The 14,343-nt window shown below is 33.3% G+C and overlaps 1 protein-coding gene and 1 non-coding gene across 3 annotated transcripts in view; both read right to left on the minus strand.

The window, feature by feature from the left end:
* Window positions 1-907: 907 nt before the first annotated feature.
* MON2 (MON2 regulator of endosome-to-Golgi trafficking) overlaps window positions 908-14,343 on the minus strand; it is a 110,245-nt gene continuing 96,809 nt past the window's right edge. For both annotated transcript variants that reach the window (XM_077778817.1, XM_077778814.1), the window contains 4 exons: window positions 13,940-14,063; window positions 10,571-10,778; window positions 8,058-8,140; window positions 908-1,819 (listed from right to left, as the gene is read on the minus strand). In XM_077778817.1, coding sequence (XP_077634943.1) covers window positions 1,656-1,819; window positions 8,058-8,140; window positions 10,571-10,778; window positions 13,940-14,063 — 579 coding nt within the window. In that variant the 3' untranslated portion in view covers window positions 908-1,655. The remainder of the gene's footprint in view (window positions 1,820-8,057; window positions 8,141-10,570; window positions 10,779-13,939; window positions 14,064-14,343) is intronic.
* On the minus strand, window positions 5,594-5,724 carry LOC144243689 (small nucleolar RNA SNORA38). The gene has a single exon (XR_013338738.1). It is a non-coding gene; the product is annotated as a small nucleolar RNA SNORA38 (small nucleolar RNA).

Raw genomic sequence — 14,343 nt, forward strand, 5'->3', positions numbered from 1 at the left:
ATAAAATAGAAATTCATTAATTCATGTAAGTAAAAATAATATCCCCTTGATAAAAGCCTTACCATGTTTACAGATAACAGTGCAAATTAAATAATTTCACAATTACAAAAGCCTCAAAATTGTATCTCATCCATTACTTCTAGCATCTTCTCCTGATTTTAGAATTATTCTGAAGAGTCTGAAATGTATAAATTCTATTAAAATCAAAGGTCTTCCAGCACTAACATAATACTGAAACCATAATGATTTTTAAGCATTATTTTAAATATCTTTGTGTCTTCACATAAATGTTTATGAAAATGTAACTAATACGATAATACCATAATCCATTAAATAAAAAATACAATAAGCTGGGTCAGTTTTTTAAGAAACAATTAACTAATGTACTCAAGAGCATCTTTCTTCTTCAAGATAGTAAAGTGAAACAAAATTAGCAATTTACTCCATGACAGAAAGTTTACTGTACTTCTAAATGCTTCACTGTCTCCAAAAATACACTTCTCATTGTTTTAGAATACACACACATTTTATGTTTATGGGTTGGCATAGTGATTTTTTTCTTGAGAAGACATTACAAAATGAAGCACTGAAATGAACAAAATTTCACAGGCAAAATTTAGGAAATCTGGAATCATCTTGCCTGGATCATAATTCAAAGACAGTGATAAATGCTTAGTCAGTGAGAAAAAGAAAATCAGTAGAAATATAATATGAAAAGTCTTTAAAATCCAAACACCAAATATAAAAACAGACAGACTTACGTGAAAGCTGTTCACGTAAAATAAAAAGATATTTAAAGAAATGAGGTATGACGGAGTCAGAGTGCTACAATATATCCCAATGTATTAAGCTAATAACTATACTTAAAGTTGCAAAATCAGCAAATCACAAACTATTTGCTGCTGTGTTCACATGACCTTTCTGGTCAGATGTTTAATAGTCACTAGTAAGTACAATTAAAGTAAGCACTAAAGATACCTGCATGATCATATGGTAAGCATACCTGCCGCTTAAGAAGGCAAATTATAAGTAAAAAATGTAAGCAAACAATTTTGTATTAATAATAAATACAGCTTCAAGCATTTAACATTATCAGTATTTTAAAAATTTAAATAATAAATGCAACTATTTTATACAGAATTGTACCATTTATTATACACACAAGTTTATCAGTTCCCTTTGTTTACAAAGGCTGGTTATAGATAATATGGAATGTTACAGTACCATCTTGCATAAAATTTTAGTACAATTTGTACTTGAAAAAGGGTGCAAAAACACCAGCCTAATAAATCTGACTGAATGAAATATCTTTTCTTTCTTTTTAAAAAGTACATCATTAACACATACACCACAAACTGTACATAAGCTCACTTTTAAATCATCAACTGAAGATACAGTAGCAGGTACTTTGCAGTATTAACTAACTTTCCATCAGTTTAACTTACTAAAGACTTCCACTGCTACTCACTCAGGAGCCTTTGTTGACATGTAAGCTTCTAATATGAATTACTGAACTCAAGGTAAGTACAATTTAAAGGAGGCCGACAACAGCTGCCAAGAATTATTGGTAGTAAGAAATGTCGTTCTCATAGAAGACTCACTGAGGATCCAACATTCTTTAGATAATCTTTCTTTTTTAAAATTACTGTAGCTGGTCAAGATTCTCCATTTTGAACTTTGGATGCTGGTGGTTGCATGAAATCTTTAAAAGGAACTAGTGCCTCTTTAAGGGCAGAGCAGACTTCTGCAGATGAACAGGTGATGCATTCAACGAGAGTTGGGTATAAAGCAATCACTTGTGCCCAGGTATTTCCATCAACTGCAATTAAAAAGTATAAAATCTCAATAGCATGTATTTAAATAGTAGAGATTATCCAATTAACATAAACACAATCCTTTAAATACAAGGAAAAGAAACAAACCCCCAAGTATGGAGACTCCACAAGCTTGTACCCTTTTTGTTTTTTTAATCTTTGGAAGACTTCCTGAAATATTTAATACGATATGAGGGAAAAACATATGGTCACTGTGCAAAGTCATCCATACCAAGGAATGTGATAAAGTCCATTTTAAATGATACTTTGATTTGTGAAGGCCTTGGAAGCTAACAAAGTAACCTGATATTCAAATTTTGTCATTTTCAGTGCAAGTGCCAGGCAATGTAGTGCATATTTCAAGAATAATTAGAATTAGAAAACAAGCCAATTTCTTGCAGTTGTATGCTAAAAATGAAAATAATTAAATGATTTTCCCAGTAATGTCCCTGATATTGATTCAAGTGACCACACAAAGATCCATTCTTCTCTTGTACTGCTTCCTAATCTTTAACGGATATCACTAGATTTTAACTTCAGTGTGGAGGGACATGTGTGTGTTCCTCTGCACTATCATCAACAAGTAGTACAGTTGAATACTATTTGGTGAATGGGCAAAACTGTTATACTCCAATTAGTTTATAATTTCCTTATACTCTGAGATTACATATTACATTTCTATTTTCCTGTAAATACTGTGCATATTGCTGAGTATGCAATATGCAATAAAGCCAGCTGCCAGATTTTGTTAGACAGTATAATATGTATATGACAGTCTGTAGAAGTCTCAAATCTAGGAGGGAGTCCACTACAAAAGAAAGAATTTTATATTATACATGAGGAACTCTGATTCAATTTTTCACTCCAATTTCTTTTTATCTCAGCTTCTGTTGGAGAATAAAGGAATGAATTTCTCAAACTAGTAATCTTCAAAATACTTCTTATAAAAAACAATGGCGTGGGAAGTTTGGCACATGTAGTATATATTATCTTCCTTTTGCGGGATTCATAATTCAGATGAATTTATTAAAAACTTGAAATAAAAAATAGGTTTAACTTTATCTAATCCAGAGTTTCGAAAATTAATTTGATTATGGATTTTTTTTTACATTCAATATCTACTGACATCACTCATCATCATTAATATTCATTCCTGAGTACAAATCTTGGGAAATGCTGAACTGTTCATGTAACCCCTTCCTCACCCAAACAGGGGCTTCTTAGAGTGGGAATGGGAAGAAGAAAAAGGAAGTGGGGCTTATGGGTAATGGTGAGGGAGGGAATGTCAGGCTAGCACTCTTTATCTGTTTTATACCTTGGGAATCCATAACGGATCTCATTTCTAAAAAGAATTTTGTGACTTAAGAGAAAACAAATAGTTTAAAGAGAAGTTTTAAACAGTCTACTCCTGCTGTTTTCTGTAAAACTTTCCACTAATCATTTAACAAAAGATTGCACAGAGAGGATTCTGGAAAAATGGCAGAGTAGGAAATACCAGGAATCTGTCTACACACCTAGACAACAATTGCATTGGCAGAACCTGCTTGATGCAACTATTTTGGAACTCTGGAGTCTACTGAAGGCTTGTAACTTCCAGAGGTAGACTTGGATAGCATATTGTGGTTAATTTTGGTCAACTGCAGCTCTTAGCACAGTAGGAGCTACCCATCCCTCCCTAATAGCCATGTGGTAGGCAGCTGTGCACATGTTCCTGGAGCAGATTGCCTGCAGAAGCCTATGGTGAGCAAAAAGACCCTATCCTCCAAATATTGGGGATTTGTGCTCTGATCGATGCTTCTGATCACAGAGGTATAGACAAAGGAGCTTCAACAACAACAAAAAACAACTCAATTCAAAAAATGGACCAAGGATTTGAATAGACATTTCTCCAAAGGAGATATACAAATGGCCAATAATGTACATGAAAAGATGCTCAACACCACCAACATCAGGGAAATGCAAATAAGATACCACCTCATATGCATTAAAATGGCTACTATCAAAACAGAAACAAAATTTAAAAAAACACAAGTATTCGTGCAGATGTGGAGAAATTAGAACCCTTGTCCACTGATGGTTATAATGTAAAATGGTACAGCCACTGTGAAAAATAATATAGTGGTTCCTCAAAAAAAAAAAAAAATAGAATTATCATATAATCCAGCAATTCTACTTCTGGGTATATACTCATAAGAACTGAAAGCAGGGTCTTGAAGAGATTTCTGTACATACATTGTCATACCAGAATTATTTGCAGTAGCTAAAGTGTGGAATTAACCGAAGTGTCTACCAATGGATAAATGGATAAGGAAAATATGACACACACACACACACACAAACACACACCCCAATGGAATACTATTCAGCCTTAAAAACGGAATTCTCCAATATGCTACGATACAAGTTAACCTCAATGACATTACACTAAACAAAAAAGCCAGTCACAAAAAGACAAGTATTTTATGATTCAACTTATATGAGATACCTAGAGCAGTCAAAGTCATAGTGACAGAAAACAGAATGATGGTTGCCAGAGCTAGAGTGGGGAATAAGGAGTTATTGTTTAAAAATGTAGCGTTCCAGTTATAAGATAAGAGTTATGGAGACAGATGGTGGTGATGACTGCATGCGACTATCAAATTAATTAATACCACTGAACTGTACACTTAAAAATGACTGATAATATATATTTTATGTGTATTTTACAACAATGAAAAAAATGGAAAAAGAAAAAAAAAGTTGCACAGACTGAAACCTATCTAGACTGCCCCAGATGGAGAGTCAACTGACAAAATTAATTCTTGGCTTATAACTGGAAAATATAAAAATACACTGTTTAAGGGGCACCTGGGTGGCTCAGTTGGTTGGGCATCCAACTTCAGCTTAGGTCATGATCTCATGGTTTGTGGGTTTGAGCCCCGTGCCGGGCTATGTGCTGACACCTTGGAGCCTTGAGCCTGCTTTGGATTCTGTGTCTCCCTGTCTCTGTCTCTCTCTGTCTCAAAAATAAATAAATGTTAAAAAATTTTTTTAAAAAATACACTGTTTAAGATCACATCCTAAACTCAGGGAAGGCTCTTCAAATTTCTTAAAATATATTTTTTTAAAACCTACCACAGATATGGGGCACCTGGGTGGCTCAGTCAGTTGAGCATCCAACTTCAGCTCAGGTCATGATCTCACGGCTCCTGGGTTGGAGCCATGCATCAGGCTCTGTGCTGGCAGCATGAAGCCTGCTTAGAATTCTCTCTCTCTCTCTCTCTCTCTCTCTCTGCCCCCTCCTACCTGTCTTCTCTCTCAAATAAATAAATAAACTTTAAAAAAAAAAAAAATTCCACAACAGATCTTGGTGGGCACCTTGGGATTACCTATCAAAAAGAATGAAAAAGCTGTTATGTATTGATATGGAAGAACCTCCAAATTTTATGCAGTGGAGAAAAATAAAGAGCATTCAGAACAGTAGGTATAGTATGGGGCTATTATGCATATTCATTTATGTTTAAAACTGGGGTCATACTGGAGTATGTATATGTATTTACATAATACATTGTTTTTACATAATAAACTTATGGAAAGATCCACAAACTAACAAAAATGGTTAAATGGTTGGCTATGGTGAGGTCAGAACTAGACAGATATAAAATAAGATAAAGATATCTTAAAACTTTTCCCTGTTTTTGAATTTTTGAACCATGTATATGTGGGTACTAGCTAGTCAAATTCTATTTCACTCATTCATTCATTCATTCATTCATTCATTCATTCATTCATTTATTTTTCTCTGTTGGATGGTTGATCTTGAGCCTGCATGGAGCAAGCTGGCCCCAGACTTCTCCAAGTCCATGTTTCTTTTCCTCCAACTCTTACGTGTCCAAAGACAGGAAACTACAGACACGCCTTTGTAGGAGGGTTACCTATTCAAATTTTAAAGTAAAGATCAAGTAAAATGATAAAAACAAAATTCCACCAAATTAAAAATAAGTCCACCAAATGCCTCCTCTCTCACTAGAAAACCCTAAAACAAATAACCAACTGTTTCAAATAATTTTGGACTAGCTATGAGCAATCCAACATATTTCCACTGGAAATGTCTGGCTTTTTCTTAGTTATCATCTTTTTCCATATTAATGAAGCTTATCATAGCTTTCTGTTACAATACCATCATTTATGGTTACATTTAATTAAAAATTTCACTTCATATATCCAGAGCCACAACTGAAACTCTCTTAGACAATTTTTAACAGTAAGTTAAATCACGTATCACTACTACACTGCCCTATTCTTGGCCTACTGGCTACGCAAAGAAAAAAAAATTTACTATGTTTTCCTTCCCTTTTCTTCCTTTATACATATTCTGGTTAAATTCTTTTTTTTTTTTTTTTTTTTACAGTTTATTTATTTTTGCAACAGAGAGAAACAGAGCAAGAGCAAGGGAGAGGCAGAGACAGAAGGAGACACAGAATCTGAAGTCGGCTCCAGGCTCTGAGTTGTCAGCACAGAGCCCGACATGGGGCCTGAACCCACGAACTGCGAGATCATGGCCTAAGCCAAAGCTGGATGCTCAACCAACTAAGTCACCTAGGCACCCTTATTCTGGTTAAATTCTTGACAGCTCTCTAAAAATCCTACAAAATAATACAAGCAGTATGCATTGAAATATACTGGTTATATTTAATATACTATAGCAACAATATGGGAATTGGAGAATTTCCTGTTTAAGTCTTAAATATATTTTTAAGAATCCAATTCTATCCTATGATCTAATAAAAGTTTTACTGGTCACTAGGAAGTTAATGCATGACTTCCCTCTCTAAAATATCAACCAGAACATTTTTGAGGAGAACTCAAATTTGAATCTGATGGGATGAAGTTAAGATACTATTCCAAAAATTTTCTTACAAATTCCACCCCTCAAAGGGAGGACTGAATAAGTACAAATCAATTGCTCCTTAGGGCTTAGCATAATACTCAATCTTTCTAGGCTGAAGTCCTAATGGGTAAGTTTTGAAAACAGAAAAATAGGTATTTACTTTTATTACATAATAATTGCCAGGAACAAATATTCTATGATTCATTTATTAGGCATTTATGAAGAACCTTCTTCTTAGGTATTAAAAGTAATGCTGCTTTAAACTGCCAGTCTGCTAATGTGCTTGGGACAGAATGTAAATCAACACTCTTCCTTCTTTAACAAAGGCTCGTTGTATGAAAAATGTCAACTGATCCACTGTGTTTAGTGACACAAATAACTCATATTCTGGTGCCAGCTCTTTATCCTGTCCTCAAACAAACCACTTTGAGTAGCAATGATGTAGAGGATTCAAAATAGAACAAAACATGGCCCAAATAGCCTCTCAAGAAGTTTACAAGTTAAGGGGAAGTGACTGATTCATCTATGTGTGTAACGGGAATACATACAGAGCGCCTTCAGACAAAGGTACACATAAAATAGCTATGAGCTCAATGAGAAGAGAAATCACTCACAATTAAAGATTAAAAGCAAGGCTTTAAAGTGGAGTGGTATTTGAACTAGGTAGATGTAGGTAGGAGAATGAAATAAACAAAAGGTTGGGAAAACTTGGGTAGACTGAAAATTTTAGTTTGGTGGGAAATAGGATACATGAAATCCAGTGGAAGTAAAGCATAAACCTAGTGGAGTCTGACAAGAGTACTCTGCATTTGGTAGGTAATAGTAAATAAAAATTTTTTGTTTTGTTTTACAAGGATGGGAAACTGAATGATCAAAGCTGCACTTTTGGAAAAATCATTTATGGCAATAATGTAAAAATGGATAGAAGAGGAATGAGCAATAGAAAGGGGGAACAGATGAGCTAAGGCTATAAAATGATTCAAAGTTGTACAGTTTATACATATACCATAATTCAGTACATAGGTAGGATGGAGGCCTACCCCTACCCAAAAAGTCGGCAATGCTCTACCTTAAACATATATGAAATACTAATTGTCTAAGCAACTCCCTAAATTCAGACCAACTTAGTTTAAAAATAAAAAAAAAAAAAAAGAGCCAAACTGTTGTTTAACATAAAGAAGCTAAAACATTACAAGTTACTTTTACTTAATTGATTTCCTAACGGACTTGATTCTTTGCTCTCATAAGGACTGGGAAAAACAAAGTCTAAAGTTGTTATGTTCCTAAAATTCAGTTAACTTAATAATAATAAAAAAGTACATCAGAAATAGAACGTAAATGAATTTAGAATAACTGAGTTTCTAAGCACTTACCATTCTCAGGCTGAGTTTTCTTAAGTGAATCAATTAGAGTACTAACTGCTTTTAAAACAAATATGATTTCTGTTACTTGTTGCCTAAAAAAGAGATGGGAAATTATTTCCATCAGGATTTTGAGATATGCCATATGTGTTTATTAAGTTTAAACAAACAGATCTACTTTGGAAAAATACTGAACACAATACAAAGTTAATGTTAGTTTTAAATTCTTATAAAATATGTTTTATTAACATATAATACTTCAGTGTGCAAATAAGATTTACAGTTATTCTTACCATAAGTTATCAATTTCAAAGGTAGGGGGAAGCAATCTATTCAAGCAAATCTAAATTGGTAAGATATTTGTAAGAGATTTCATATAATTATTTAAAGTTAAGACATTTTATAATACATACTTTTAAGGCTTCTGTTCCAAAGTGTTCTTTTTTTCTTTTCAACTAATTAGTATCAAAAGGGATTTGCCAAAGCTTAAATGGAAATTATGACCACTATTACCTCCTTGCATGTATTTTATCATACTGTTAAAAGAACATTTAAAATTATAATAGTACCTATTTGATTTTCTAATATAACAAAAAGAAACAAGCTCAAAATTAATCCTAAGATATCTCCTATTTGGAGACATTAATAATGAAGAATGAACTTGGGAAGTTAAGGATCAACAAGAGTAGCTCGAGTGCCTTCTTTATCCTTTCCTCCCTTTTCCCTCACTGCTGATACGAATCTGTGTTTTCATTCTACAGAAAAGATTTTTCTAATACTATGACAGAGTACTATTTCAAGTTTCCCTTTTTAAGTGTAGAAGTAGTTACCGTGCTGCAATGTAGCTTTTTAGAAAATAATGTAGTGATGCTGCACCAAACACAGGATGATATACTATAACACTTTATAGGACAACTATAAATAAGACCCAATTTAAAAGCAATAAACAGTAAAAACACAAAAAATGAGGAAAAAGCTTTCTGAAATCAAATAATATGTTATAATCTAGTAAATAAAAATATCCCAAGCAAAGCAACTTTATTACTGCTTTTCCAAATATACTTCATAGATCAATTATGATAAATCAATTTTCAATCATGTCCATAACCAAATTACTAATACTTGTCTTTTGAATGTTTTGTATATAAATTTGAATATGAGGAGATATAATTTATATTTTAGAAATTCAAAATATAGTGAATCTTAAAAACAGAAATATAAATGACTATTAAATAGCATTGGTAATCTAAAAAAACAAACTACTATGTAACTATTTTTCATTCATCAAATTTCAAATAAAAGATAAATCATAAAATGGCAAATAATTTTAAAATGCTAAAAACTGAGAAAATGACGTTTATATACTCCTAGGTGAATGTAAATTGGTAGAAATTTCTGGTAGGCAATTTGGAATACATATCAAAAGCTTTAAAAATGTTTTTATCTTAGGGCAACTGGGTGGCTCAGTCAGCTAAGCCTCCAACTTCAGCTCAGGTCATGATCTCGCGGTTCATGAGTTCAAGCCCAATGTCGAGCTGTGTGCTGTCAGCTCAGAGCCTGGAGCCTGCTACAGATTCTGTCTGTCTGTCTGTCTGTCTCTTTGCCCCTCCCCTACTTGTACTCATTCTCTCAAAAATAAACATTAAAAGAAAGTTTAAAAAATGTTTTTATCTTTTGACAAGTAATTCTAACTCCAAAATTTTATTATAAGTAAATAAGAATGTGCACAAAGATTTGGAGCTGATGAGTAATTTCTCTAATGCTACCTTAAGAGATAGGACCCATAATGATTTTTGAAACTCTCCTGACTTTGAGAACTTTGTCTTCCAATATTATTTTGTTTGTTTCATTTGTTTTGCTTTAAACTCTAATTTCCACATTAAAAAATAGATTGGCGACATAACCCAAATTTATGATTACAGTTTTTGATGACTTCTGATTTCTACCCCAACTTTGATTAGCTTTGGCTTAGCAGAAAGACCTAAAGCCTCTTCCACTGACACAGGTTGGCTAAATGGGAAGCAAATTGGTTTAGGAACAAGGACTTAATTAGGCAAATTAGATGAAAAGAAGATCTAAGATGCTAGCTGACTTGTAGAGAAACCTAAAAATAACTGTAAAACAAACTAGGAAGTTCCCAGAGTATAATTTATCGATTTTTCTCTCTAGAGAGATCCACACCTATGTGCTCATACAGATCCGCAAATCCTTATCCAGGCATCCTTGAGAAAACATATTTTAGAATTCAAAATTTTCTTTTAAATCCAAAAAGGAAATTTGGCACATATATATTACTTAACCTCAATGACAAGTCTGATAAAGCACCCCATAATAAAATACATTAATATATCTTCACCGAAACTTATATTTACACCATATAAAATTATAAATAAATTTATATTTATATTATATTTATATTATAAATATAAATAAAATTATAAACAGCTTCAATTNCAGAGCTTTTTTTCTTTTTTATTAATAACTATGACAGAATATTCCCTTCATCTATAAAATAAAATCTATACCTTGGAAGAGGGCATTTACCACTTAATCTTTCATCCTCTATATAGCGATGGAGTACATCTTGAGACCTCTTTAAAAGCACTGAGAGTGCCATTCGGGAGATATAGCCTTCTTGGGGTGTTGTGACTTTATTACTGAAGGAAAACTGGAGCAGTGTTTCAAAACACATTTTTGAAAATTCCTCTCTCAAACGAATATCAATCTCTGCTTCTGTAAAATTAACAATTTTTGATGTTGATGGTTAATAAGAGGTTAAATAATAATCCTAATGATAACAATTTAGCAAACTAGGAACAATAGGGAATTCTTCAGCTGATGAAGAGCATCTATGAAAAACCTACAGCTAACAGCATATATATAGCAACTTTTCCCCTTGCAAGAGCAAAAACAAGGCAAGACTGTCCACTCTCATTATTTCTAGTTAATATTTTTCTTGTCTTATTTTTTTAATACTCTTTGGCAGCACTATAAAATACTTCTCAACAGTCTGCCAAAAGGTCAAGCTAGTGATTTTCTTTCTTACTTCTTCCTCCCTCCCCCCACCTCCCTCCCTTCCTACCTTCCTCTTAGCAACATCTTTCCAGAGCCAGACTTCTGCTCTAGTCTGGACTACCTGCTCTCTAGACCTGCTGTCCAGCTATATCCAAAACTAGTCTTTGTCACAGCCTGGGAATTGTTTTTATTCTCTTATTTTATATCCCACTTCTTAGATCCATGCCTTCCGTTTCCTTCGCTTACTCCTTTGTTTTCATGGAGCACATTCTAGAGTACCTCAGAAAGACTATTCTGAATAGGAAGTAACATTTTGAGTGCTTGCATTTCTGAAAATATCATTATTTTACTGTGGTACTCAATGAATTGTTCCTTAGCAGCATCAGCATCACCAGAAAACTCGTTAGAAATGAACATTCTCATATCCCACCCCAGACCTACTGAATCAGAAGCTCTGAGAGTACAGTCCAGCAATAACTTGCCCTTGCAGCTGATTATAATGCATGCTGACATTTGAGAATTATCATTCTACGCTTATACTCTGCCAACACTGGGCCTACATTTAAAACTCCATGTTAAAAATCCTTTCCATTTATAACTCTCATGCTATTGCATCAAAGTCTTTTAGCATCCAGTGCTGCTACTGAGAAGTCCAATGTCATCTTGATACAATTCTTTTGTGTTGGACTTTTTTCTTTTCTTTCTGAAATCTTGTAGAATCTTCTCTTTATCCCAGGTATTTTGAAATTTCCTAAAAACATGCTTTCTTGTGGATCTTTTTTCTTTCACTGTTCCGGTTACTGAGTGACCATTTTTAATTTGGAGACTGATTTCGTCAGTTTATGCCTTTGATAATTTCCTCTGTTATCTTTGCTCTATTTTGTCCTTCTGGAAGACCTATTGTCAGATATTAGACCCCTTGGACTCATTTTATTTCTTTCTTCTTATATTGTGTACTCTTTTTAAAGTCTTTCTCTATTTTCTGGGTTATTTCCTTATATTTTCTTGCAACCCTTCACTGGACTTGTTATTTCAGTGGTCACATTTTTAGTTTCTATGAGCTCTTTCATGTTCTGATTCCTTTTTAATAGTATTGTTTCATGGATATAAAATCTTTTACCTCTTTGGACATCCTAATTATAACTGTGCTTTTCTGGGGTAATGTTTTTATGGCTCTGAATTTTATCTGTTTCCTCTCAGTTTCTTTTACTCCCTCTTTATTGTTTTGTTTTTTCTTTCATGTTGAAAGATTTTCTCTGAAAGCTTTGGCTATCAGGTCACACTTAAGAATAGCGGGGACCAAAAATGATTACTGAAACCTACGTCTTTATAGGTTCGTCCTGTTTAGCATGGAAGGCTTTCTATGCATATGTTAAAAAAAAAACAAAAACAAACAAAAAAAACCTTCCAAGTTAATGCTGAAAAGTTTGTGTCCTATGGCAAAGTCACTGGAAAAATGTCCAAATACCTTCCTTATCTTGCTATATTTAATACCGTAAATGGCAAGAGCTATCATCAGAAACTGCTAGAAAAAGTATACATGGAACTCAGTAATCCTTATTTAGCTTAAAATGCTTACATCTGATTATATTGTTTGTAATACATATTTTATAAAAATGTATCTAGAAATTTTCATATACTCTTAATAATAAAAAGTTGGCTGTATTAATATAAGTAGGATGTAATTATTTCCTCTGAGGCTATTTTATTTGTTAAATCTGCACTTTACCAGATCACTTTTAAAACTGGGCTGGGCTGGGAAAAAGAACTACTGTAGTTTGTGAAGTAAGCAGTATGAGAGACACCTAGTGGCCGAACTGTGCACATGTAAATGCTCTTTAAAGTGCTTAACACAGTTTAGCAGAAGTTAGTCATTTTACCCAGTCAATTTACTCTGGTAAATTCTGGGGATTAAGGATGTGCATGGCACAAATTTATAGTCTTTTAATCATGTCACAGGAAATCGTGTTATGATATCACAATTCCATTTAACAACTGAGCACAGGTTTAGAAAAAGAAAAACAGCAAAAAGCAATTTAAGTATCATACCCAATGAGGAAGCATGATAAAATGAAAAGCATGGAGTTCTTTCTTTTTTAAATTTTTTTAAATGCTTACTTATTTTTGAGGGACAGAGAGACAGAGCACGAGCAGGGTAGGAACAGAGAGGGAGAGAGACACAGAATTGAAGTAGGCTCCAGGCTCCATGCTATCAGCATGGAACCCAACATGGGGCTCAAACTCATGAGCTGTAAGATCATGAACTGAGCCGAAGTCGTATGCTTAACCGACAGAGCAACCTAGGCACCCTGATGGAGTTCTTTTCAAGGGTGAATTTTGGCTTCCCACTTCTGGATTATGGATAATTTTTTCAATCTTTCTAAACCCATTTTCCCTCTGCAGTATGGTAGAAACTATCCTCATAGAAATATTGTGAAAAAAATGGTAACATTCTAGCATAATACCCTGTACATAGTAAGCATGTACTAAATTTAGTTCCTTTAAAAAATATTAAGGAATCTATTTGTTTTAACTAACTGTAATTTATAAATTAATATCTTCATTTATAGATGACAAAACTGAGACTCAGTAAAGTTAGCCAATTTTGATTTCACTAAACTATTAACTTGTGACCACCTATAGCGACTTAGGCAGGTTCCTTAAGTGCTCTGTAATTTAATTTGTAACACATAATTCACAGAATATTCACATATTCTCCTCATAAAGCTTAATGTTCTATCATGTTCTTAGAAATTACCTTAACCATTCTCCAGTTTACATTTTACCATAATCGCAGGAGTAAACATTTATACAGTCAGCTTCTTCCAAAGTACTTCAATATTTACTAACATTTTTAATAAATCATTAAAATAACATACCTGTAAATGAAGATGACTGAGAATGTATTGAGCCCTTATTAAGCATAGTCATTATCTGACCAACAAATTCCTTAGGAATAAAATTTGCATAAGGTAGTATCTCAGTGCTGATGAGCTGAACTACCTATAACAAAAGAGGCAAACTCAAATGCATTTTTTTTCTTGAAAGAGACCAACTCAAATGACAATATCTAGAGTAAAATCTAACTTTTATTTCAAAAGAAAATCAGCTAAAGAATCTTCCTTGAAGTACATAAATATTTTAATGTTAACATAGAGGATGAGTAGCCCATTTCCCTCAACTTAGTAATAATAATAAATTTATTACAAATGGCCAATTACTATAGACTGTTTACTATGCAACCATTTTAATAAATGTTGATCTTATATGAAATGTATCCATG

The sequence above is a fragment of the Crocuta crocuta genome, unplaced genomic scaffold (genome assembly GCF_008692635.1).
Source record: "Crocuta crocuta isolate KB4526 unplaced genomic scaffold, BGI_CrCroc_1.0 scaffold791, whole genome shotgun sequence".
NCBI lineage: Eukaryota > Metazoa > Chordata > Mammalia > Carnivora > Hyaenidae > Crocuta > Crocuta crocuta.